This window comes from Dicentrarchus labrax, unplaced genomic scaffold (genome assembly GCF_905237075.1).
Source record: "Dicentrarchus labrax unplaced genomic scaffold, dlabrax2021, whole genome shotgun sequence".
Taxonomy (NCBI): Eukaryota; Metazoa; Chordata; class Actinopteri; family Moronidae; genus Dicentrarchus; species Dicentrarchus labrax.
The window spans coordinates 21,514,055-21,541,390 of record NW_026136702.1 but is presented as its reverse complement, the minus strand read 5'-3'; the positions used below and the strand labels follow the sequence as shown (position 1 = coordinate 21,541,390).

Sequence of the window (27,336 nt, the reverse complement as noted above, 5' to 3'; positions counted from 1 at the left end):
CAGAGCTACATAAAGCCAGTGATGGATAACCAGACAACCTAAAGATGACGGCTGCATTGTTCACACCGACGAGCATGCACACACACACAAGGTGCAGGGGTCCCCAAGCTGGGGCCAATAGTAGTGAAGATTGAGAGATCTGTGTGGTGTGTGTGTGTGTGTGTACATGTGTGTGTTCATCCGTGTGTGTGTGTACGTCAAAGGAGGGCGAAAAGAGGAGATGAATGACCAACAATTGAATAACCTTGACCTTCTCTGCAGATATCCTTTATTAAAAATCAAGAAAAGCCCTTCTACTGGGAATAACGAGGGCAGAGAGTGAGAGTGTGTGTGTCTGTGTGTCTGTGTGTCTAGGAGTGTGTGTGTGTGTGTGTGTGTGTGTGTGAGTGTGTATGATTGATGTTACTGAGTCTCTATCACCTACGGTATAGTCATGGTCCAACAGCTTTCACACCGGCGCATCATTCATCGCAAGCCACCCCTCCCCCAATCTCTCTCTCTCTCTCTCTCTCTCTCTCTCTCTCTCTCTCTCTCTCTGGCACACGCACACACACACACACACACCTACACACACGCACTTCATATGGATCCTGTACCTCAAATAAGGTCAGAGCAAAGCTAATAGGAACATGGCACATTTAAATGGAACCGAGTCAACTGAAAGAGAGCTGAGAAAACAAGAAGAAATAAAGGAAGAAGTGAAGAGGGGAAAATTAGAGAATAGTAGAAGAAAGAGAAAGGGAGAGCAGGGGGAAAGAAAAACAGAGTAGAAGATAGAAAAGCAGAGATGCAAAAGGAAAGAAAGGGAGACAAAAGAAGAGGAAATACAGGAAGACGGAATAATATAGAAAATGAGACAAGATAAAAAAGCATGGAAGAAAGTAGGGAAGAAAATTAAAAAGAAGAATGAGAAAAGGAAAGGAACAAAAAAAACTTAAAAAAAGAAAAGGGAAAGGGGGGAAAGAAAGAGAAAGAGAAACTGATGAAGAGGAAAGGAGGGAAGAAACAAGGAAAGGAAAATAACAAAAAAAAAAAACACATGAGAAAAGAAATGGAGAGGGGGAAAGAGGGAAGAAGAGAAGACATAACCCTCCATACTCCTCTACTATCACACATAATCACACAGCGGACTGCGTATCGATGCACACATCCATACACATGAGGTGACTTTGCTTTACCCATCTGCCTCAGCGGGATGTGAAAGTCATATTCAAATATTCATCCTCTCATGTTTGAGCAAACAGAGCCTCATGTTCCTCTGGTACCTCTGCGGAACGTTGTCAGTCCTTAAGGTTTGACCTGAGAATAAAGACCCGTCCCCTTATGACTCTCTAGACTCTAAAGGTTAACAGAATTTATGAGAAAGTCTATTAACCGCTGCTCTAAAGTCTATTAACCCAGTGGAAACTTAAAATGTCACAGGGGGTAAATTCACATAGCTACAGATTATACTAACACTGCACCTGTCCTCAGAGAGTATATCCCAGGTAGTCGGGATTGCGAATCATGATCTTTAGTTAACTTTAGGTTTTAGTTTCCTAACTTGATCAGGTACTCATCAATAGCACTGATGCATTTAATTTCTGCCCACATACTTGTGGACTGTTACCTCCAGGTGAAAGCAAGTCTCTGAATAAGAACTTAACCAACCAAAACGTCCTCCAATGAAAAGTCATCATCTGATAAAATTCAGTTTCAGCTGAATTCAGCTGTGGCTGTATAAAGACTGCCCTTTTGAGAAAAATGACAGCGTCAGTTGTTTAAGCAAGTACCCCATATCTTTACATTCAAATGAGCAGCTGTATTAATTATCATGGAAGCAAAAGGGGGAAGCAGACTGTTGTTTATTTCCTGTTTCAGACAGTCAACGGTGCGTTCTATAACCTTAACCATGTGCGTCATATGACATGCGTATAGGAGGCTCTGTGCTTCGACATGCAGATATGCACTGATGACATTTTATTATTTGCAATTACTACCCAATGCTGGTACAAATTTACAGCAGATGACACAGCTGTCCCATTTAGCGGGATATAACGGAACCTCTTCAACTGTGAAGGCCAACTGTTTACTTCTTCCATAATCAGCTGCTGCTATATATGTATATATATATAAATAAAACTATATATATATATATATATATATATTCCGCCCTTGTCTCAGGCAACAAAAACCCGATAAGAGTGCGGAGGAAGAGTAGCAGACAACCTGGAGGGACAAGCCCCTACATGGTATGTACCACCGCCAAATTGAAGAAGTGGCTGATATCGAGAAGACCTACCAATGGCTGGAAAAGGCTGGACTCAGAGACAGCACAGAGGCACTGATCATGGCAGCACAAGAACAGGCCCTAGGTACAAGAGCCATAGAGGCCAAGATCTACAAGAGTAGATCTGACCCAAGGTGCAGACTATGCAAAGATGCCCCTGAGACAGTCCAGCACATCATGCATAGCATAGCAGGGTGTAAGATGCTAGCCGGTTCAGCGTACATGGAGAGACCCAACCAAGTGGCTGGAATAGTGTACAGGAACATCTGTACCCAGTATGGAATAGAAGTACCCAAATCCCAATGGGCCGCACCACAGAAGGTGGCTGAGAACAACAGGGCCAAGGTGCTGTGGGACTTCAGCTTCCAGACTGACAAACAGGTCCTGGCCAACCAACCGGACATAGTGTTGGTAGACAAGGAGCAGAAGAAAGCGGTGGAGATAGATGTGGCCATACCAGCAGACGCCAACATCAGAAAGAAGGAACATGAAAAGGTTGAAAAGTACCAAGGGTTGACGGAACAGCTGGAGCAGATGTGGAAGGTCAAGGTGAGCGTGATCCCGTAGTAGTAGGAGCACTCGGGGCAGTGACCCCCAAACTGGGGGAGTGGCTCCAACAGATCCCAGGAACAACATCAGAAGCCTCAGTCCAGAAGAGCGCAGTCCTAGGAACAGCTAAGATACTGCGCAGAACCCTCAAACTCCCAGGCCTCCGGTAGAGGACCCGAGCTTGAGGATGACACACAGATACCACCCCAAGAGGGTGAGAGGGAAGTTTTTTTGTTTTTTTTATATATATATAAATGCCGTTCAGGAAATTAATCTTTGAATACATTGAATGAATCTTTGAATATATGGAATGAAACTTGACTGACGTCATCAAGGCACTGCTGCCATCTTGTATTTTGCTGCTGCAAGAAGTGAGAATGAGTCAGTCAGCTCGGAACCTTGTGGCAGCAATACTGAGCAATGAGGACATTATTAACTCATTGGCAAGTCATTGTATGGGCCAAAATCCTCCCGATAGTACCCGTGCCCAATACAATGTGTGGGGCACTCCTGTGAGGTTGAAGGCATGCTTCTGTCAGGATTTTGCCTGAGGCCTGTAGTATTTTTTTAACACCAGTAGATCTTCCGCTGCTGATTAAATCCCCAACATGGTGTCCTTGAGATATTTTGGCTTCCAAGATGTTGGGTTTAGGGACTCCTTCACAAACAGGCCTACAATAAGGAAATACAGCTTTTAGAAAGGCTGTTCAGGTTTGTTAAAGAAATACGTAGATCCTGGTATTGGAACCCAAGTTGATGAAGTCAGTCAACATGTGCGTTATTTTTCATTTGGTGAAAGAAGATATTCCGTCTATTTTGTCCTGACACAGCTCAACAGTAATTGTATTTCCACTTACACTGTGTATGTGATTGTGTGCAGAAATAGAGCCTTTATTACAGTCTGACAACAGGCCCCTGTATTATTACAGAGTTTGCACCCAGCCCAGCCGGGCCACAGGCTGATTATACCCTGTGTCCGGCAGCCAGCAGAGGTGTGTGTGTGTGTGTGTGTGTGTGTGTTTCTAAGTGCGTGTCCACCCCTATGGTGAGCCCCATCACATGTGGTCTGCATTAAAACACTATTGTGTGTTACAGGGCGGTAAAGCGTTGCCATGCCGACTGAAATCACTATCCCATGTTGTCAGCCTCTCAGTCATATTATGATGGTTTCCTGTACTGTGTAAGCACACACACACAACCCCTACACCACACCCAACATAGGCTTGCAAAGCCCTGAATAAACTCCAGCACACACTGTCTCATACATCCAACCTCTCACAGTAACACATACCATGATATAGAGCAGAAACACAGGCTAGAAATAATAAAGCAGTTCAATCTAAATGATTATAAACAATATCAGGAATGGCAGAGGAGGCATTGGTTGAACGGCGATACATTACAGTTCATAGAAAGTATTAACATGATGAGAATTGAACTTGTCAAATCAGTTGTCACGTGAGAAGGTAGAGCTTTACCAATAAGAACATGACTAGTGCGTCTTTGCATTGTAAGTTGATAGAGCGTATAATGAAGAGCATTATGTAAAGCATTACTCGTCTTCCAAAGCAGTTGACCAGGATGCTACAGACTCATCATAAGTCACTGCAGTAATTTCAAACTTGCCATTTCTATCCTATTTTCTGCCATGCTTGTGACTGAAACCTGAACTGAACTGAAATTGGCATCATCCTAACTGTTTCCTGTAAAGGTCTGGGATGCCACTGAATGTGCATTGCAGAGGTCAGCGTATTTGGGGTCAAAGTTCAATTTAAGCGAAAGTTTAGATGTGAAAACAAATCTTTTGGGGGAGAGCAAAGCCACACTTTCCATCTCCGATGTCCCTCTTGTGTGTTTGGTGTAAGGAAGCGACCATACTGTAGGCTTTTTAGCTTTTTTTTAACTGACTCACAGCATTTTGTACCTACAGTATTTGTATGCATTTGTAGGATTTGGTGCACTACTCTACACACATAGCCCAAATGAACTTTCAAATGGTGGAGATGCTAGTAACTCCCGAGAAAAAGGGTGTGGGTGTCCTTATTCTCTGTCCTCCCCCAGAAAATTTAGGAATTATTCATTGCATTTCACACAATTCTCCACAATATATGAAATATCAGAAGTTATAGCACAAAGTCACCCTATAGCACACCCTAACAACATTTAGTTTCCTACATTATCTGTTAATGTTTGCTAAGAATACGAGCTTCTAGTATAATGTTAATTTGTTTAACTATTTTTCTTTCTACAGCGCTAACCTTAGCAAGACTATTACAATTCCACTGCGCTGTTTCTGATTTATCCCAAAAACACTCCAACAATCACATCGCTGCATGTAAAGGAGGTAGGAACAAAGCAAACAAACACCAAGAGAAGGAATTTCCAATCCAGTGGGAAAAGAAATTATATTTTATTCAAATGCATATGTAACTAATGAAGCTCAGTGTAAGTTCAAGCAGTAAGACCTTCTCATCGTGCCTCATTCATTCAGTTCTCTCACTCTCCTTTTTATTCAGATGATTGTGAGCATTTCCAACACACAACCTCCTGTGATGTTGCTGCTGTCAAACTTTAAGTCTGTTCTCCTCTCTGCTGCTTTCAGCTGTAATTTCAGTGTGAAATCGTTGCGACCCTCCTTCACCCCATTCACCTCCAGTTCATCATATCCAGTGCCCAGGTTGAGCTCATTAGAAGTCCACTCCTCATCACATCCAGATCTTCAGCACTCTCTTGATTCCTTCATCACCACCACCAGTATCTAGACTCCATCAGGGGTTTCCTATCACAGCTTCACCAAAACATATTTCAGCCTCTCCGCGGATCAAGAATACTAGTGAACCAGCAAACAAATCTGTCCACACACTATTCAATTCTATAAGACTTTTCTTCTGATTTCTTCAGAGACTCAAGACTAGTAGCCACCGCTGTTGAGGTTCAGCAAAATATAGAGGGAAAGGTGCCAGGTCCCGACACAACACATGATGTCAATGTCATGTGCCAGGGAGCTAATGGAGAGGGGCTAAAGAGCAGCATGTGGCTCCGGAGCTGCAGGTTGCCTAACCCTGGTTTAGTGGTTAAGATGCAGATCAGGCAAGACATGATATCCCTGCTTTCAATTCTGGCAGGAGACCTATGTTGCATGTTGCACCCCCTTTTGTTCCTGCATATACTGTGGGACACTGTAAGCTGTTCATTATAGGCAAAATGCCCAAAAAAGGCCATAGTATTGAGGAACTATTGATAATTTTTGGAATTTACTTTCATTTTTACTGACATTTAACTCCTCTTTCAACTGGGGAGGTTGAATTATTGAAACTACATTAGACAAATGAATTTATGCACTGTAATGTTGTGTTTTTGACTGACAAACCAATACACATCTTATCTGGCTGACAGAGATGTACGTGGCTAAGCATACATAAAAGTGTGTAAATCACATTTAAATTTCCTCTGAATATCAGAAACATTACAGATAAGTTGTAAGCTTTTAGGCTTTTCACAGAAAGTGCTGATATCTCCTAGTTTCTAGCAAGTACCGAAAGACAGGTGTAAAGAAGCTGCCAAGCACAATAACAGCCTCGGGTGATACAGAGCACAGCTGTAACAAACATGAATCTCTGACCACGCCACCTGGCAGAAAGTGACTGGAAAAGACAAAATGACTGCTCACCCTCGGGCAAAGTGTGTGTATTCACCTGGTGTATGTGCATGTGTTTATGGCTATCACATTCTCTCTCTCTCCAACCCCGCCCCCTCTCTGTCACACACATGCACACACACTCCTTGCCTGAGCGAGCTGCCTGAACATCACGTCAGAGGCAGAAAAAGGAAAACAAAATCAAAATGGACTGAGAGTTACAAGAGAACATGGGCAAACAACCAAACATGAGCACAAATAATCCAGGGTCTGCACTCGCTGTAAACACAACCACCCACCACGTGTAGAGAAAGAGACACAAACACACGCATAAAAACACAGAAGAAACGCACAGGCACAGAGGGAAGCAGTGCTAGCACATGCTTTAGTGATGAAATCATTTGAGCAAACACAGTTTGGAAGCGAGGGGGGAATACGTCTTTCTATGGGCGGACTGCAGGAAAAGTGTGTGTGTGTGTGTGTGTCTTTGTGAGTGTGTTTATGTATCTAGTGGGAGAGACAGAGAGACATGAAGTGAGTACAGATGACGAGATGAGAGGAGGAAGAGTGAAAGAAGCAGAGAGGACAGAGGGAAGGTCTGAATTCAAAGAGATGCTCCCTGCCAGGAAAATAACTCTGGCCTCAGCAGACACCCTGAGGATCATCTACACACAGTCAGCAATCCAAACCTGACCACACACACACACACACACATACACACACACACAGACACATTAGGGCTGCACGACATGGTAAAATATCACATTGCAACTATTTTGACAGATATTACGATTGCAATATGATTCGTGATTAGTAGGAAAGATCATTTTTGCGCCAGTGTTCATTTCGACTGACAAAAATAATTAAAATCATGATGCTGTGACATTTGTTGAGGTCTGTACCAAACAAATATGTTTTCTTACATCTGGAGAACAAAATGTGTAGGCCATGGCATCTTTGCAGCACTAGCACTTCATTATAATGTTGTTTTGTCACACATTTTACCTTTATCTACAAACTGCAGCTTCTGCAATTTGGATGTTGCACTTGGCTGTTTTGCGATTTCTTGCCACCATAAAAACCTTCTAGCAAAGAAACGCTTATGTGGCTTGTATCATGATGTAGCCACAAGAGGTCTACAGTGACAGAAACTGGCAGTAGCTTGTTATGGATTAGTCACTGGGTTTATAAGTGAATTGGCAGATGAAAAGTTGCACACAGAACATCAAACTTTGAACCTCACACCTCCAACACATAGGCTATTCCCCAATACTGATCCTAATCAGGTTCTGAGCATGTACTGTGCTCACACTTGATTTTGGACCCAATCTGAAACAGGCCATTCGAAAAGCCAAACTTGACTTACATAAATTAATTCTCAAAAAAGACACCAGGTCGGAAAGGGACCCAAGAACACTCAGTCCAAATTAATCCAGATGGTAATTAAACCCAACAGCAAGCAACATGAAGAGAGAGTAAGAGAAAGAGAACAGCAGTACAGTATGATGATCTACCAATTAACTAGCAGTCCTGGTTGTAAAGAGCACATTTTCCATCTGTGATGGAATAATGATGATGATGATGATGATGATGATGATGATGATGATGATGATGCTGATATGCAGCACAAGATCAGATTTGATAGATATTCCTCAGTTATCCACTCGGTTATTAGTTTGGACCCTATCCAACCTGATTAGACAGAACATAATTTGTTCCTGGCTACTGGGTTACTATAACTGAGTGGACCTGTGAAGACCTCTAGTTCACACTGGATGAGTGACACCATTAAGTGTTGTTAGGAGTCACTATTCAGACTAAATTTGCTTGATTTTTAAAGGACCAGTGAGTAGGATCTAGTGGCATCTAGCGGTGTGGTTGCAACCAGTTCGTCTCACCCTCCCCTTCTAAGCGTGTAGGAAAAAGGCCCTATCTGGTACCAATGTTTGGTTTGTCCATTCTGGGCTACTGTAGAAACATGGCAGACTCCATAGAAGAGGACCCGCTCCCTTTGTAGATAAAACAGAAACCCAACAGTTCTTATTTTCAGGGGATTATACACTAATTAAAAATATCGTATTTCATTTCAGCAAATAGATCCTCCTAAATGTGACACACTGGACATAAAACATAAAAAACTAGCAGTGGTATTCAAAAGTTGCAGTTTGTCTGAGGTCTATGGCACAAGACTTAAATCATTTCCTGTCACAGCAAAACAATAATCTACATTGAATTAGTATGGAATTGAATCAATTATCAATTATCATTGTCATGTCGAGAGTTTGAAAGTAGCAGATGAGCTAACAGACGACTTATTCAGATTCTAGATATTCATGACAAACATGTCTTAAAAAACAAATAAAGAAATAGTTGACACAGATTTCCTAAACAGTCTTTGCTGTTTATTATTTTCTTTATTGGAAACAAACACAGACTGAAAATCTATCAAGTTTCAGTCCAACTGTAAAAACAGTTCCTAGACAACATTCACATCATTGTTCAGTTCTAGAGAAAAATCAATGTTTTAAAAACAAGCGCTATCATAGCCATCATTTCAGGGGTTATATAAATACAAACACTTATAACCTGATATTCAGCCAGAAATCCTGTACCAGTAAAGTAATATTAAGCTTGACATGCACAGGGTCTTCAACAAAAAGCCAGGCTAATGAGCCAACTTTGTCCTCTGTTATATTCTAATGGAAGGCATTTTCTGTCAACACTTGTCTAATTATCCTGTGATGGAGGGACACTAGACTTTACCACAAACACTAATCTGATTACTGACAAAAGAGGTAAATGGTGAGTGTGTCTGATGGGTTGTATAGACTGTACACACACGGCCAAATGACTATTGATCCACTGAGCCTGCGTGGGGCATGACAGAGAGGTTGTGACATCATTATTATGAGACAGAGATTTAATGCATTGGCTAGTTGTAGGTTTAAAGTATTACAGCCTGCCTGGAACAACTGCTGTTGTATTTCTCCATTATTTATCAACCAAACTGTTTATCAGTGGTTTAGTTTTTAATGTACAATAAAGAATATTGAATCTAACCTAAACAGTGAAGCTTATCGTTGTATTAAGTATTTTTGACTTGGAACAACAAAGTTGATTGGTCCACAGTAAGTTATCTCAAAAACTTGCTTCCAAGAAATCTTGAATAAAGTTAATAGTCCCCAGAGGAGGATTTGTAACAACAATTACAACAATTTAACTGTAAGACTGTAAGATGCAATTTATTGAAAACATCTGTAATCCCCAGAAGACCGAACTTTATCCCTTCTTTTTAAAACCCCTCACAAAAAAACCAAAACAAAACAGCAAGGTTTTAATTTATTTAATGGGGGGGGGGGTCATCATGTTTTCTTCACTGGAAAGGCACTTAGAGGGTTTTATCTACCATAGGGACATCCAAGACTTTGTTTTTTTTTAAAAACGACAAAAATGATTGCACTGTTGCGTTGCAGTTATTGACTTTTCCTCACCACCCTCATTTCCCCTATTTTGATCATTAAATCAGTGACACTCTTCTGATGTACTCAGACCAGATTTTGCTTGACCTGATGTGGAACCAGGTGAGACACATTTGTCTCTTTTGCTTGAGTTCAATCAGATTGAACTTTGACATAATGACTGACATCCTAACTGTATGGTAGAATAATACATGAAGCAGAGGAGGAAGACGCTGCTTGGCTGCAGTGAGTGCAGAATGTCAAAGATTGATGATAGTAAAATGTTCCTTCCTGCTTTTGGCCACACCACATGTAAAATTTGCCTGTCAAACTTTTGTATTACAGCATAATGACTGCATCAAGTCTGGATTCCCATGAAATTAGATACGAATCTGCATGGTCCCCAGTGCACTGGTCCTATTAAGTTTCTTGATCCCATGCCCTATTGCACAACAGCAGCGACTTACATCTTATAATATTTCATGAGAAAGTGGAATTGTTGAAATTTTGGGAGAAAAAGGAACTGAAATCTTTTTTTGGGTTAAAGGTGTGTGACACTTATCAGGATCTATTAACAGAAATGGAATATAATATTCATAGGTATGTTTTCATTAGCGTATAATCACCTGAAAATAAGAATCGTTATGTTTATGTTGTGTTATGTTTATGTTATGTTACCTTAGAATGAGCTGTTTATATCTACAGACGCTGCGGGTCACCTTCCGGAGGCATCCATATTAGGCCGGCTACTACAGCCACTAGATGGCACTAAATCCTACACGCTGGTCCTTTAAGTATCTGTTATGTTGCTATTTCGATTAAACCACTTTTGAGGAAGAGTAAAAAAAACAATCAAATTAAATATCCCCACGAGCATCTTGGAGAAAACTATCTTCTGTTAAATCTATTGGTTAATTTTTAGTTTATAACATTTTTAAAGCAGTAAATTGTCACATTTGAGAATCTGGACTGGAGAGTATTTTAGTCTGATAAACAAATAATGATAAAAACGGTCAAACAACGAATCACTTAACTACTACAGAGTAAGGACTGAAAATATTCTGCTCATAATTCATCAGCTTAAGAAAAAAAATATGGGAAATTAGATCAGACACAGCCAGAATTTCCCTTTGAAGACATTTAAATGCAGTTACAGATACAGTGTCAGTTGGGACTCTCTGTCCCATGATGATGATGTCATAAGAACAGACCTTCGCCTCTCTCTCCCCTCTCTATCTCTCTGAAACGGCAACAGCCTCAGGGAGGAACACAGGGGTTATGATTCATGTAATACACCCACCAATCCAACTGTGACTGTGCGTGTGTCGGTGTGTGTGTGTGTGTGTGTGTGTGTGTGTGTGTGTGTGTGTGTGTTGCCCTTGCTTTCGCTCTCATCATAGCAGGATTAGCACACACTGGACAGATGGCCGTCCGATGCTCCTCCCTCCCAAACACTAACATGCATTCTCTCTCACACACACACACACACACACACACACACACACACACACACACACACAAGCACACCCTACAACTCAGCACAGCGCGGTGGCAACTTCAGTTCACAAGCTGTGTCATCATCACTGCACACTGTCTGAGGCTTAAACACACATAATCACACACGCGCACGCACACACAAGGGTTGAAGCCTGTGTCAGCAGATGATGAGTCTGATGTCAAAAAAGCACTCTATTCTGTCTCCACTGAGCCTCTCTCTCACTAAAACACTCATGTGGTGGTTCTGTCCTTAAATGCCTTCCTTTTTTTATCAACCCGTAGGGTTGGTATGCAGACTGTATTCGGAGCCGAGTATTATGCTAGCACTACGTACAGTTTTGGCCAAAATGTAACATATAGTATGCAAGCAACAGCTAAATATGCAGTGTGCCAAAAATACCCAGATGTTGTACTGACCAGTGGACCTCACCTATACCGTGTCCCATAATGCAAAGTGTTGCATTACTGCCTACTACTGTATTGAAAATAAGATTCAGATCTAATCTAAATGTTCATATTTGTGAAAATCATGAAAATCCACATTTATAATTTCTCTTTTTAAAGCTGGGGTGGGTCACTTTACAGTTTACTTCCGCTTTCGGGAACTGGAAGCTAACTGAGCTTGGCCTAGCATACTGCTAAATAAATGGATTCCATACAGCATACCACTATGAAAAGAAGTATGCGTTCATCAGTAGTATAATAGGAGGTTTTGAAGGCGTCCCAGGTTCAGTTTCTCACAATATTTTCAATCAAGAATATACCAATTTCTCCTCCATTCACAGTGGCACAGTCTAAAAGCCTTAATATAAAAGCAACCTGTAAAAGAAAATAAACTGACATGAAGGCAAGTTGCAGTGGTGTAATGAGTTACTGTTTATTAATAGATGGAGGATGGAGGTCAAATGTAGCTTAAACTTAGCTTGGATTGATATTTATACAATCATCCATCAAATTATGACAAATAGCAAAATATTATAAATAGTAGAGGAATTGAAAGTAAAGGGCGACACACAAGGAAGGATATCCCACTATCTTATTTCAGTCCAATATCCCTATGAATTATGTCCAAACTGAATGAATCCACACCTCATAATTTTCAACGCCAATGTTCAGTTCCAAGGAATGTGCCCTTTATGTAGCGAGGAGAAGTAAGAGTATGGAGGTGGGAGTGGTGGATGGGAGTGAAGCATGTTGGACTTTGATGTGGGAAACTAGAGTTCATTTTTCATGACAGACCAACAATTAGTGCCTTTTTGAACTCTAACCATGGTCTCTCCCTAACTTTCACCATACTGTCATTTCTAAACAGTAGATGTTTAAAAAACATTGTCATTGAATATTGTATGGTATTTTTCTAAATGGTATCATATTGATATTCTTCTTTCTCAGCCCTGAGATGTTTTCTCTTCTCCCGGCTGGCTTCAGTAAGAGTTTGACTGTGTTATGTGGTGCGTTGATCTGATTGGTTGAAGTTTGCTCATGATAGACTGTCATAGACAGGTGGTTCATCCAATCACTTGGCTTGTATTTTTGAAACAACAATTCCCAGGTAGTTTTTTTGTAACAAACCACTTGGCACAGTCAGGTTAATACACAACAATATCCTGTTATAACTGACATACTAATGTATGTACAGCACTTAATATGGTAGTCATGATTATTTTACACAAAGTGAGATCATGAACCTTCCCAAATGGCGAATTACTAGATAGATAATAGATTATATTGGACTGTTTTTATGAATAAACTGCTGAATAGTAACTGCTTGAAGCGTAACCCTGGTGAAGTTCTGAATCACTACAGCCCAGTCTGAGTTTAACAGAAAGTTGCCAGTTAAAACAGGGGAAATGCCTCATGACATTCATACTGCTGCCACTCACAAAAGTGATGTGAGGAGATGAAGAGGAACCCTAATGGGCTCCAACGTCATGTAATAGGATTTCAGTGCCACCATAACATCTAAACTGCGCTCACAGTATTAGTGGACAGATTAAATCAGACATGTAGTGGAGGGGTTTAATCCAAAACTATAATCCCATTTTAGAAATAAATATAGTACTTCATGTATTTCTTTCTGAAGAATGAACAGGTATGGTGTTATTTTCATGCCAGTAACTCTTCTGACTGACTTGAAGAGGTGTTACATTTTTCCATCCCATCTTGCAGAGTGTTGTCTGAACTCTGAGTCGCCTCAGTCCATTTATCAGGCTCCAGTGTGATAAATACAGTTTACTCGGCTCCAGTTGTCTGAGAGGCAAAAACCATGTGGCTTCAGCGATGGCTTTACAACATCACCAGCAATGAAAGAGACTGTTAGAGATATTAATATTATTCTTTATTTCCTTTATCAATTAGCACCATCAACATTCTCTTCCAGAACCCTGCTGCATCTCTGTTGGGAGATAATGACTCAAAATGTTTGATCAGTGCGAGTTCATTTCACCGTGGCCTCAAGTGTTTCTGGCTGCCTGCACTTAGCATGCAAGAGACAAAGTGAGATTAATGCAGCAGTTTATACTAGCAAAACCTTAGGCAAGTAGATTCACTTTGATGTGCTGCATTAGACAGTTTCATGTTGAAACTGCCAGACACCACCTTCAGGTCGGTCTATGAGTGTTTCTCAGCCTCCTCTCTGCCGCGAGGTCAATGGAGGATGAACAGGTAACCTATTTAGTCTGGTGAAAAGCTTCTACCTGGAAGTGTCGCTTCACTGCTGCAGTTGACAGCCCTGAAGGGGTGAGTGTGCAGACCTTTTTGATTTGTTCCTGTTCATTCTGCCAGGCATGACTTAAAAAGACTCATGAATGTGAGGGAAGTCATAAAACCTTATTACCTGAAATTCCTGACTTAAAGGACCAGTGTGTAGTATTTAGTGGCATCTAGGGGTGAAGTTGCAGATTACAACTAACTAAACACCACTCACATCTATTTTTGATGACCTGGGATAAGCCCTATCTACAACTAGTGTTTGACCATTTTGGGCTACTGTACAACCAACCTGCTGTGTCTCTAGATAAAAAAAGCTCATTGTAAGGTAACAAAAACACAACAATTCCTATAGTCAGGTGATTCTACACTAATGAAAACATACCTATGAATACCATATTCAATTTATGCCAATAGATCCTCCTAAATGTTACGCACTGGACCTTTAATATTTTAAAAATGCTAAAAAAAAGTTTAACAGATAATCCGACCACAAAAATCAAGCTCAGAATTGTAACAGCTCTGCTTTACATTAAAGAAAAACTGAATTTGGTGTCATTTCAAGAAGCTCAAAATGGTCAGTGTTTACATATTGTGTCAAACAGGACATGGTGTGAAGTTGCACATTGAAAAAGTTACTGCGAGGATGGCTGAATGCACAAAGTGCTTCATTTCAACAGCATAGACTGGGGTTTGCAGCCCATCTCCTACCAACAGTGCTTTTTCTATCCTCCACTGATCAATATTTTTATATTATCAATGGATTAAATAACGCTGTGCAGTGTGAAAGCTGTTGCTCATATTGATGAACCCACAGAGAATTATTAGGAACTCTACAGCGCTTTTTAGCCCATTTTAGCTCATTGTTTTGGTTTTACCGCACAGCTGGTTCAGTTTAGCCGCTCTCATCAGTTCCTGTAATTTGCCATTTTCAGCAAAATGACAAACGCACTGTACACACTGTCTGCCCAGCACCAAATGGCAAACAAAGTTAGTGACTAGCTGGCGAGGGAAGTGGGACATCTGACAACAGAGCCAGATTCTCCCTCTGGAGTTGGAGTCCAAATCAGAGCTAAAAGAGACGTGGATAATGGTACATTCATCAGGTGGACACAAACATCTGTTGAGACAGTGACAAACGTCTTTTTGTCGTTTGAGGCCTTTTACACTGTGGCATATAAAGTTACCCAAATATACATCTGTGAGAGAGCCCCAAAAGGGTCACCAATGCAAATAAATGTTTTTCAAAATTCCAATGCTTAGCCAACTACTGTCCTTGAAATATAATAAAGACTGTTATACGAATGTAAGAAAGGATGGGGACTGGACTGAACAGGGAAAAAGAGAGAGGGTGTAAGAGAGATCTTAAATAGTTAGTCAAAGTCAAGAGTGTTTGGGGCTGCTGACCACTCTTCTTAGTATCTCAACATCGTCACGTAATTCTCCATATCTGGTCCAGACTGAGTTCTGTGTGTGCTTTTGTGTGTTAGTGTGACTCGTATGTGTGTTTTGTATGTGATGACAAGCAAGACGTTATCTAGTCTGGACAAAGAGAGCAAGAGCAGCAGAGAAAATACAAAGAGAAAGAGGGAACGCCATTGGAAAACAAAGGGTGAGACTGCGGACCAATAAAACTACACAGAACACCAATACCTTAAATCAATAGACAGAGTCTACTCCCTATTTCTCCTTTATTGGATCTGTCTATGTGGATATGAGACACAACAGTGTGTGTTTGTGTGTGTGTGTGTGTGTGTGTGTGTGTGTGTGTGTGTGTGTGTGTGTGTGTGTGTGTCCCAACTGCACTCCTGTGACCACTGAGGCTTTAGTATTGAGTATTTTCAGGGCACAGCAGTGATATTGAAGCACAGGTCCTATTCTCTGCTCTACTGCTCTCCTGTCCTGTCCTCACCAAAAGATACAGCTGATTTAGCCACAAGTGCTGTGAAGCCTTTAAATAACGCTACTATTTGAACAGCAGTGTTTCTGTGTTTCTGCAATATATAGTTGACGGGGAGATTCATCTTATTCCCAATCACCAAAACAACCATGAGTTCATGTTTTTCAGATGCGTTACTACATAAACTGAGCTTAATACAAAAGCATGTTTTCATTAAATAAACAGAAAGAACAGAATACTACAGACCGAACCGGTAAGATGGTCCAGAATGCATTTGCGTTAGGGCTGCCATTATAAAATAGTATTTTTATGTATAGGACACTTTGAACTGCGAACAAGGTCAATTATTCCATAACATGGTTTGGTAGAGTCTAGGGAAGCTATTTTTATATGCATGACGCCATCTTATTGTAAATTCTATGGGAGACACTGATTGTGCATTTATGACATATGGGATGGATGGCAGAGAGAAGGGGAAGATTTACATGTTTACAACCAGCAAGTATTCTTGACACCAACTCAATACGTATGATTCAAATGTAGCATCATGAGCAGAGTCACCAAATGCTCCATGCTCACAAACAGTCTCAACAACACACAGTACAGTAGCATGACAGCAGTCTTCGACACACTTCTCCCCCGACTATCAGACTGAAAATCAGCATGAAAATAAATAAAAGTTGTCCAAAATGTAACCTAATTTCCACTAATACTTCCAATGAAGACCTCTAACATTTCCCTTTTTACGGTAAGGTATCTAACCTTAGCATCAAACACAATATACTCATGTACACATTTGTAAAAGAACATCTTGATAACATCCCAAAAACACTTAAAACACATTGAAAACATGATGGTGGAAATGCTTACAGCATCCTTCAAAACAAAAGTCTGTGCTTTGATCCATATAGAACTATGTACATTGCTCTGTTCATAATATAGTGCAACAACATCACACTACCACAAACGGTTGGCCATGTAAGAGTTGAAATACTGTGCACTGACACACTAAGTCAATTATATTTGGGTTTAATTACCTTGAAAAACTGACTTTCAAGCACTTTCGTATTACGGCTTGGACACACTGCATGCATGAGCAGTGCATGATGGCTGCCTCGCTGCACGGCTGTGGTGTCCACACAGAGAGCGCTTCTGCCGCAGCTCTGCTTCTCCCATCCTTATATTTCTAAATTGAGTTTGCTTTTGATAAATACAATACAATGAATGGATTATGTTCACAGCAAGGCTTGAGAGCTTTTAATCTGGAAGTGTTGAGTTATGCCTGTGACGTATTCTACAGATATAGACATACAATCTGTAGTACAATGTGTACATTATGCTGGTATAATGTCGATATGACTATGAACAGATCATTCTCATTGTCTGTTTTTGCTGGAAACCACTCATGGAAAAAATAAGCAAGACCTTGATTCTTAAGTGAAGAGACGTGGCACACATGCAGGCAGTGTGGCTGCTCTAACCTGTTAATATGGGCGCAGAAATGAAAAGAGCAAAACGTTCCACGGCTTATACGCAAGTGTGTCCGGGCCATCATAAATCAGAACTTTCTGATTTATAACTAGGGAAGGGACGATATACAATATTATCACGTATTGTGATAAAAAAACACTCTGGAACTGGTGATTTTCCATTATTGTGATAATCATGAATCAGGATAATCGTGAATATCCTCAATTGCCTTGACGGTTTTAACCTGAACTTGCCTAAAGCCCTGTCAGTCTCTATCTCAGCTTCATAAGGAAAATGAACACAGATCAGAAATCAGTGAGGCTGCTACCTGTTGGATTAACACAGCAACAGACATTTGAAGAAGTCATGATACCTGATTGTTAATGGGAATTATTGGGTGGGCTGTCAAAATCAGTGCCCAGGTCAACCCCACATTACTCATACACTAGGAGACACGATAGAGTAAACAAAAATGTTAATATCTAGAATTTAGTGTTGTTTTGGATGATTTCAGTTTTCTTTGTTCATGCACTGTCCGTGGTATAGAATAACCAGGGAAATGTCTTGCCTTTGAGAATGAGCAGATGCATCTCAAGAGGATTTTACTGCGAACAATAAAATGTGTCCATATATAGATTTTAGGCTTACAGCATGTTTGGTCAGCCTGTTGAACTCTACATCTATTCTACCTTTATGAGAAAACTGTGCCGAATCTCAGTGTATGCATGTGGCAACTACTCAGTATTAATTGCCACTATTATGCCACTAGGCAGCCATAAGAAGAAAAGCTTGTCCCTGGCGTATTGTTTGTCTGTTGTCCAGCCTGCAGCCTGTTGTGTCTGCCACCCTTACAACAATCACATCGACTGAGAAATCGATACAATCCTCCAGAGAGAAAATATAAGACTGAAGTCCTGCCATCTCTCCGTCTTTACTTGTGCAGACCAGGCTGTAGGTGATAGTGACAAGGTAACGTCATCCTCTCTGGAGGGTATGAGGGGTGAATAATGCCAGGGAGGAAGAAGAAGGGGGGAGAGCAGATTATTTGAGCTGCTCAGCCTATCAAAATGGACTACATGCAGTATGTACCAATTTGCCCTGATTATAAGACAGTTACCCCCTTTTCCAAACGGCTTCAACTTGTTTGAACCCATATCTCATTTAAACTTGGAATACTTGTTCCATCAGGAATTCCCTTAGATTAAACAAGTCTAAATGAACACTTATTATAGATCCACTATTAAAGAAACTTGCTTGTAGCAACATTAATAGAGCTGCGTATCGTTTAAACCTTTTTGAAAGTAACGATACTTTGATTTTAATGCTGGTTTCTGAACAGTCCAACAATTTGAACAAGAAAAAGAAAATGCATAACACATTATGGTATATATATATATATATATATATATATATATATATATATATATATAAACATAATTATGATTCTGATCTACAACTGGACTATACAAAAAAATACAAATAACTGTAACAAAAGAATCTTTCAGACGTTGTAGAGGGCTCTGTTTTAAAGCTAGAGTGAAAATACTGGTATCATATAAAACTAGATGACCTAATGCATCCATTGTTACCTATTTAACTACAGTATATCATGGTAGCATGTCAGAAAGGGGGCTTAATAATGCTAAATTAAGCAAACTTTTGGTGATGGAAAAACTGGTGTTGTTTTTCAAAGGGGCACCTTGACTACAATATAAGACATCTGAATGAAAATGCATTGTTGTTTGGAAAGACTGGAAAGCTGAGACAGATACTTCATGCCACCCCTGCATAAGTCGGTGCCCCTCTTGTGCCACCCCAGTCATAAAAGTCTGGGAATGCCCCAGTGCAGTAGGCCAACAAGATCACCAGAATGGAAGCAATTTGGTCTGTAAAATAAAAGTAACAAGACTCAGCCCTAAACGTTAAAGTTACAAATAACTCACCATAGAACACCTAGGAGCCTGTGCGTGTGACCAGTACACTCTCCAATAAAAAAGCATATTTGCTGTTTTAACAGTTCTAGAAAACAAATATATGGGCCAATATGACACCTAATGGAGATCATTCTGATAAGTGAGAGATATGAAAGGTCTGATAAAAGTAGCTGCTGTATTTTCGAGTACATAGGCTGGGTGTCCATTCTGACAGTACTTGTGAAGTGTCTGTATGGGTCTGTATTTAGGATACGATGATGAGTACAAATGCTTCCATTAATGATTTTGAAATTTTATTGACTATGTTTACTCAACTGTCTAATAAACACAGCCTCAAAATTAGAGAGGAGGCATTGGTCACCCATCACAGCTATGTACAAAGTGAAATTTCAGTATCTGCATCATTGACATTTTTAAAAGAATGCCTCAGGCACAGCTTACAAAGCTAATCCTATTTTACTGTTATTGTTACATGCTACTTCTAAAAATCTAATTTAAGCTTGAATTCCTTTCCCGGCGTGTTTTAGCAGAGGGAAGCAGAGGATGCCAATGGAAAATATTGCAGTACTTCTCTGACAAAGTGTTTTTATGTTCAGCCTAAACCTGGTTTCCAAACTAGCAAAACATATTCATATCAGAAGCAAGACATCAGCCATTCAGTTTCTGAATCCTGATTTATTTTTAAAGAGCAACTGCTAGATGGCAGCCAAGGCAGGCTTTTTAAGTCCATGTGTATACTCTAAAGTGACAGCGAGAGAGGCAGTCTCTGCTCCGTTCCTCCTGAGCAGCACGCTGTTGTCTGGGCATTAAAATTACATGTTGTCATATTTAGAAAAGTGTTTTGCACTCATATTTGAATTGAACCAGTTGAACCTGTGCAGTTGCTCGCACAGGCAGGACCTACTCATGTGTGAATATGTGCTCTCCCATTCTGGAAATTTTTGCTTTTGACACACCCAATTTTTAAATAATAAATCAGCCAGCAAAAGTGACTACAGAACTTCAAGGTGCTTGATCTTTGTTTTGCTGTGGCATTAATTGCCCCTCATACATTCTGGCAACAGAGCCAGGTAACATCCAAAGGACTGCACTACAACAAAGACACAGATACTAATCATTTAGTCTGACTCACTGAACCCAGTCAAACACGTAACCCAATGTAGCAGTGGGATAACTGATATTATAGGCTACACTGGATAACCAACCTGCCATTCACACAGCTTACAGGGACCACTGGTTCAAACAACCTAATGTCAGTTTTGGACTTTGCTGAACACAACAGGGATACACATACAGTAACAGCATTACAGGTAAGATTTGAACTGTAAATTCTAGGAGCTAATGGCACATAAATAGCCAACTTACTTAAATCTTCCCTGGCAGTGCTGGCACTGATCTCCGACCCATCCGTGGTCACACACGCAGGTCCCGTTGATGCACTTCCCTGAAAAACAGTTTTTATCGCAGGACTTGGATACAGAGGAGGCTTCAGCGTGGAGCACGAGATGAAGCATCACAAATACTCCCAGGTATGTTTTCAAAACGTCCCGGGCGCTCCTTTTGGACGACTTCATCCAGGTGCATAGATGGAACCCCCCCACATCATCCATGATGGACGCGGAGTGTGTTTTTGAGAGGCTTCAACCCCGAACCAGAAAACGAACTGTCACGTTACGCTGCGAGGTGATCCGTTGACATCAGCAGCGGTGTCGGTAGGCTCAGGTAGCCTACCTGTGACGCCTGTGGAAAGGGCGCAGGAAAACAGCAATTACGCACTGTCAGAACATGCCGAGTGGTGTGGAAAAAGCAGCGGGACAGGACAAAGGCGTGAAACTTTGATGGAAACACTTAAATCTTTAAAAAGACTGTAAACGCAACTCCAATCCGACCCATCCGTTCCGAGCTACACAAACAGAGAAAACCACGCTCTGCTGCGCGTCCGCACAAGTCCTCCAGATAACTTCCACCGTGGTCAAGGTTCCGATGTAAACACACGACCGTGGCCGGATGATACTGCCTCAACGTCAAACACTGTAATCCCGGAGATGAAACAGCCCCACAGAGCTCAGGTGATCGGCGTGAGCTGCTCTCCTGCTGGATGTGCTCCAAGACAAAGACGTGCCCTCTGCCCGGGTTTGTTATCAGAAGATGCGACAGACTCAGCTCTCCCGGAGCGCCGCTTCTCTCTGCTCCGTCCGCTATCGCTCTCCGGTCCACAGCTGGTCTCTGGCAGGGAAACTCCTGCACAAAGCCCCGAGCATGAGCAGTACGGCCACACGATTAAAGGGCCAGTTCCATTTAAACGTCAAAGGCGTGCAGCAGGCACGGACACTGTGCAGAGACAAAGACAGTGACATTCGTCTGCAGCATGGTCTCTGTGCGTTTTCCTATTGGCAGTGTACACTGAAGCATTTAGCAGATGTTCAAGACTCAACATGGAAGAAGAAAGTACGAATTAAAGGAGGATTTATAATGATCAGACTATATATTTTATTATTGTGCAGTCAATAGAAAAAGGAGTGCAACAGGAGCTTGATCTGATTAGACATTAGATAGATAGATAGATAGATAGATAGATAGATAGATAGATAGATAGATAGATCACCTGAAAATAAGAATCTTTGTGTTTTTGTTCCCTCCTCTTCTACAGTAGCTGTATTCATATGGCTACAGTCTGCAACTTCACCACTAGATGTCACTAAATCATACACATTGGTCCTTTAAAACCAAAATTATTTACCATTAATATACAATTAGCTTATTCGTTGATATTGATATTGATATTGTTGCCCAATACCAACACCAAATCCCCACATTCCCCCAAGAATGTGGTAAATACAACAGTAATGCCAAAAATCAAATTTTGTTACCCAGTCAACAGAAATATGTTGATCACACAAAGTCTCTCTCATGTACACACACGTACAGAGTTGTTATGAGAAACAGTAACCACAGGGAATAATACCTAAATGCTAAATGTTCATTTCTACTGGAAAATTAACTGAGACAATTTAGAGATGCCATAAAAGTATCCTCACTAAATCCATTAGAGCGAGGTCTGGTACAGTATACTGCTCAAATATTATCTATCATCAGCAGCCAGAAATAGTAAAAGATCATAATGCCTGCAGTGACTCTTGGTATCCAGTGTGTTCATCTATTGCAGAGATCAATCAGTGAACATGGACAATAATTACTTGAGCTGGGAAAGAATGTATTTAAATCATACACAAACCTCTTTGCCTGGATGCATTTGAGCTGATTCAGAGACAGATATGACAGGAACATTAAAACCAGACTGACACAGCAGAGGCCTAATTCCCCAAACTGTCTTCTTGATTTATAACTTTATCTCACTCTGAAGGCTTTAAAGACACAAAGATATTCTTTGGAGCCGAGCGGTACTTTTTGGAAAACAAAGCCAAGATTTGCATCTGTGCTCCCGGAGGGCTCACAAAAACATCCAGCGAGCCAGAAAGACAATAATCCTAAAACCGAAAGATAGACTCCTCTCAGGCAAGATATTGCCCTGCTGCAGTGTGATGAAGGGAATCACAAGGCCCTGACTTGAGATATTGATTGCAACAGTTACATATCTGATACCCGCTGTATCACAAGGTGAGTATGAACACTGTTTCATCATTGAGCCAACACAGTTTTATGACTTTGTTGGTGCTCCAAATCCCCAAATTTCCTCCCAGATCACTGTTGATGTTCCTGAAACTCAACACAGCTGTGTTTAGCTGAGTTTCGAAATATCAGCAGCTGGGGGGAGGAAATTTAAGGCTTTAGCTTGTGGATTATGCTAATGCTATTGGGTGCTACGACAAAATCAAAAGTGCACTTATTGATTAAATTATTTTTGGTTACATGTAGGCTACGGTTTTGGAAAATATTTAATTTACTTAATGCTCCAATAATCAATTTCTTGCATATCAACAATTAATGAAAAGCCTATGCGTAATGCGAATGGGGTCACTCACAGTGCTGAACCAATATAGAATTACCACCAACTCTGCAGCTTTTCTCACTCACAGTTTTGTTTTTTACGTCACATTTACTGTCCGATTCAGACTCAGTGCTCTCTTCAACCTTGTTTCCAGCAGCAGCAGGCAGCTGCTTTCAGTTAAATAAGCTCTGATAAACCCACCCTGCATAACCTGCAACTAGCTGGTGGAATATCCTGCAGCTAAAGTGCCAGATATTTTTCTGAATAGGTTGTGGAGACCAAACTGGAGCCAAACGGAGAGTGAACATTGGATTTAGATTAATGTCAAACACAGGACTTAAAATCGGATGGTAATCCTGCTCTATGTCTGCTGGATTTGTATAGATAATTGTTTGCTAACATAGCCATATTAACTATATAAGTAGTCAGGACTGTGTGCCTATTAAACATAAAGCTTTTGCAGCACATGAGCAGCACATGGCCATCATCAATCCATAAGTCCCCAATATAAAAACAGTGATTACATGAGGCATAAGTGGGTCCAGATGTACAATTTCTGGTTCCTATAATGAACAAAAGATGGCATTTCTATAGATCTATAGACCCATTTCTGACCTCCCCTTCCTCTCTAAAATTCTGGAGAAAGTAGTCGCCAAACAGTTGTGTGACTTTCTACATAGCAACAGCTTATTTGAGGATTTTCAGTCAGGATTTAGAGTTCATCACAGCACAGAGAAAGTTAATAATGACCTTTTAATTGCTTCTGACAATGGATTTGTATTGTTAGATCTTAGTGCTGCATTTGACACCATTGACCATCATATCCTATTACAGAGACTTGAGCATCTAATTGGCATTAAAGGAACCGCACTAAGCTGGTTTAAATCCTATTTATCAGATCTTTCTCAGTTTGTACATGTTAATGATGAATCCTCCATAAACACTAAAGTTAGTCGTGGAGTTCCACAAGGTTCTGTGCTTGGACCAGTTCTAATCACCTTTTATATGCTTCCCTTAGGTAACATTAGGAATCACTCCATTAACTTTCACTGTTATGCAGATGATACCCAGTTATATCTATCAATCAAGCCCGATGAAATTAATCAGTTATCTAAATTACAAGCATGTCTTGAAGACATAAAAACCTGGATGAGCTGCATTTTTCTGATGCTAAACTCAGAAATAACTGAAGTTCTTCTACCTGGCCACAAACACCTCAGAGACTCACTGTCTAAGGATATAGTTACTCTAGATGGTATTACCTTGGTCTCCAGCACCACTGTCAGAAATCTTGGAGTTATCTTCCCACATAAAGCAAACCTCTAGGACTTCTTTTTTGCAAATCAGACACATCCTGTCACAGACGGATACAGAAAAACTAGTCCATGTATTTGTTACTTCCAGGCTATATTACTGCAACTCCTTATTATCAGGCTGCCCAAATAAGTCCATTAAGATGCCCCAATTAATTCAGAATGTTGCAGCATGAGTACTGACAGGAACTAGGAAAAGAAATCATATCTCTCCTGTATTAGCTTCTGTACATTGGCTCCCTGTAAAATTCAGAATATAATTTAAAATCCTCCTCCTCACCTACAAAGCTCTTCATGGTCAGGCCCCTTCATATTTTAAAGAGCTCATAGTACCCTATTACCCCACTAGAACACTGCGCTCTCTGAATGCAGGGCTACTTGTGGTTCCTATAGTCTCTTAAAGTAGAACTGGAGCCAGAGCCTTTGGCTACCCAGCTCCTCTCCTGTGGAACCATCTTCCAGTTTTGGTTCGGGAGGCAGACACCCTCTCCACATTTAAGAGTAGGCTTACGGCAGACGGCCACCCACCTAGAGCCGGGGTCTGTCAGAGGTTTCTGCCTCTTAAAAGAACGTTTTTCCTTGCCACCGTCACCAAGTGTCTGCTCATGGTGGGAACTGTTGGGTCTCTGTAAAAAAAATTGTAAGGAGTACGGTCCTACTGCTGTATTTGAAAAGTATCCTGAGATAACTTCTGTTATGGATTGGCGCTATACAAATAAAAATGTAATTGAATTGAATTTTATTTGCTGTAAGATTAGGCCCCTGTTAATTCTTCTGATCTGACTAAATGGAATTCTGATGATTAATATTATTTGATGAAGTAAACAGAACCACTTCTTCTATTCTATTGTTAGTAATGTAGATCTGCTAAATGATCAGTCCCTCCATGAAGTTGCAATGTTGTGGTCACAACAATGAACACAAATTCAACCAATCCCTGTGAGTTCTACGCTACCTTGCAGTTTCGTCCAATCATGGAAACTTTTCCAGAAATTTGACCAATCACTGTAGTTTCCTGGGAGTTTCACCAATCATAACGGACCCATAACATTGAGCCACGTGTCAGCACACTATAGCATTTTTATTCTTACTGGATCAAGTTGTGTTTGATTTTAATGAATTAGGAAAATAAAAATAGTTTTGCAATTTTCACTTTCTCTTCCAAAACATTGCAACATACATTGCATTTTTTTTCTTTTGAAAAGCTCCCATGAAATCAGGCCACAAGTCCTCATACTTGAACAAAAAATATTATGTTTGACATTACATTGCCCTTAGAACAATGATATGACATAACCAGACCTGTAGGTCAGAGGTGAGTTAAGGCAACTGAAACTCCTCAGTAAAGGTTAGAGACAGAGTGCGGTCAGTGTTCAAAGGAACCAATGCTGACAGTATGCAAACTGCACTGTATGGTCCCATATTTGGGGGAAAAGATAAATGAATGTATCAAGAATGCCCATGGTGACTGCTGATGTTCAGTCGGTTCAGCAAACCAGGAAGTGTATCTCACAGCAAATCAAAAGATCCATCTTCATCAGCTGAAAACGATTAAGACTGATTTTATTTTCATGAGTTTGTTTCTTGATACATGCCACATAAATCTACGATAATCTAAATATTTCATATCCACTTTTATGTTAAAAGCCGTCCAAATTTGCCAATTATGGCTTTCCCCACAGTTTGGAATCACATTCAGCTTACCAAATCACTCTGGTTGATTCTTACTTAGATTCTATATTATCTGACTACAGCAGGTACTCTGGCAGCTAGCCACTTCTTGAGGAAACAGCTGGTTTATTGCAGACTGGCTTTTCCTTTCTACACCCCTCCTGGGACACACAGCTCTACCTCCTGCTCTCCACGCCGCACCTTGCTGCTGCTGCTGACATACACTTCTTTCTTTGCCCTAATTTCGCAGCTCTTTTGCCAGCAACAAGACCATCTGCCTTGCCTCTAAATTAGGAAGAGTATTTATCAAATGTCTTGTGATGGGAATACTGATCTGGGTTCTGCTTTGCCTTGCAAGTCGAGATAAATGACAAGGTCAAGGATATGGAGATATGCACTCTTTCCACATCAATATTCATTAACTAACTGGTGGGTTATGAAGTAGAAAATTAATTGTTTGTAAGAGTTTGCTGTCACAAGCGTCAGTATAATGAGACACGGTGCGGCGGGACGGTCTTTTCTGTCATCTGTAACTAGATATATTCATCTTTATTGGTGTGTTTGACTATATACATATGAATAAAAGTCATCTAACTCCTGTCTACTCCTCCTGTTCTATTTCAACATTTCCAGTTTAAAGTGCCTGATGGACACAGGCTGCCATCAGCCTCTGTGCATAAATCTACTAGTTTAGAGCTGAAAGGGACAGCAAACAGTGGTATTAAACCTCCCTGTTAGCCTGTGGGAAATTGGTTTGGCTTGTTGTTATTCCTGCTGCTTGAGTTGAATTCTATTATAGATCGTTTTTAACCTCGCCCCGAGGGCCAAAGTAGGAATATTGATTGGCTTACACAAAGAACCCACAGTGAGGAAAATGAAAAAAGGAAAAAAAAAAAAAAACTAATATTGATTTTTGACAGTTTGTTTATAATTAAATAGCGGAATAACTAACTGCACCAGAGGGACGTGGATGAATGGGG

The 27,336-nt window shown here is 40.6% G+C and overlaps 1 protein-coding gene across 4 annotated transcripts in view; it reads right to left on the bottom strand.

Moving 5' to 3' along the window:
- Nucleotides 1–21,980, bottom strand: part of atrnl1a (attractin-like 1a) — a 264,424-nt gene extending 242,444 nt beyond the window's left edge. For 2 of the 4 annotated variants that reach the window (XM_051380103.1, XM_051380110.1), the window contains exon 1: nucleotides 20,789–21,979. In XM_051380103.1, the coding sequence (XP_051236063.1) occupies nucleotides 20,789–21,033 (245 nt within the window). In that variant the 5' untranslated portion in view covers nucleotides 21,034–21,979. Of the gene's footprint in view, nucleotides 1–20,788 lie in introns of all 4 variants that reach the window. The other 2 variants (XM_051380102.1, XM_051380119.1) reach the window with 2 other exon arrangements.
- Between the last annotated feature and the right edge of the window lie 5,356 nt (nucleotides 21,981–27,336).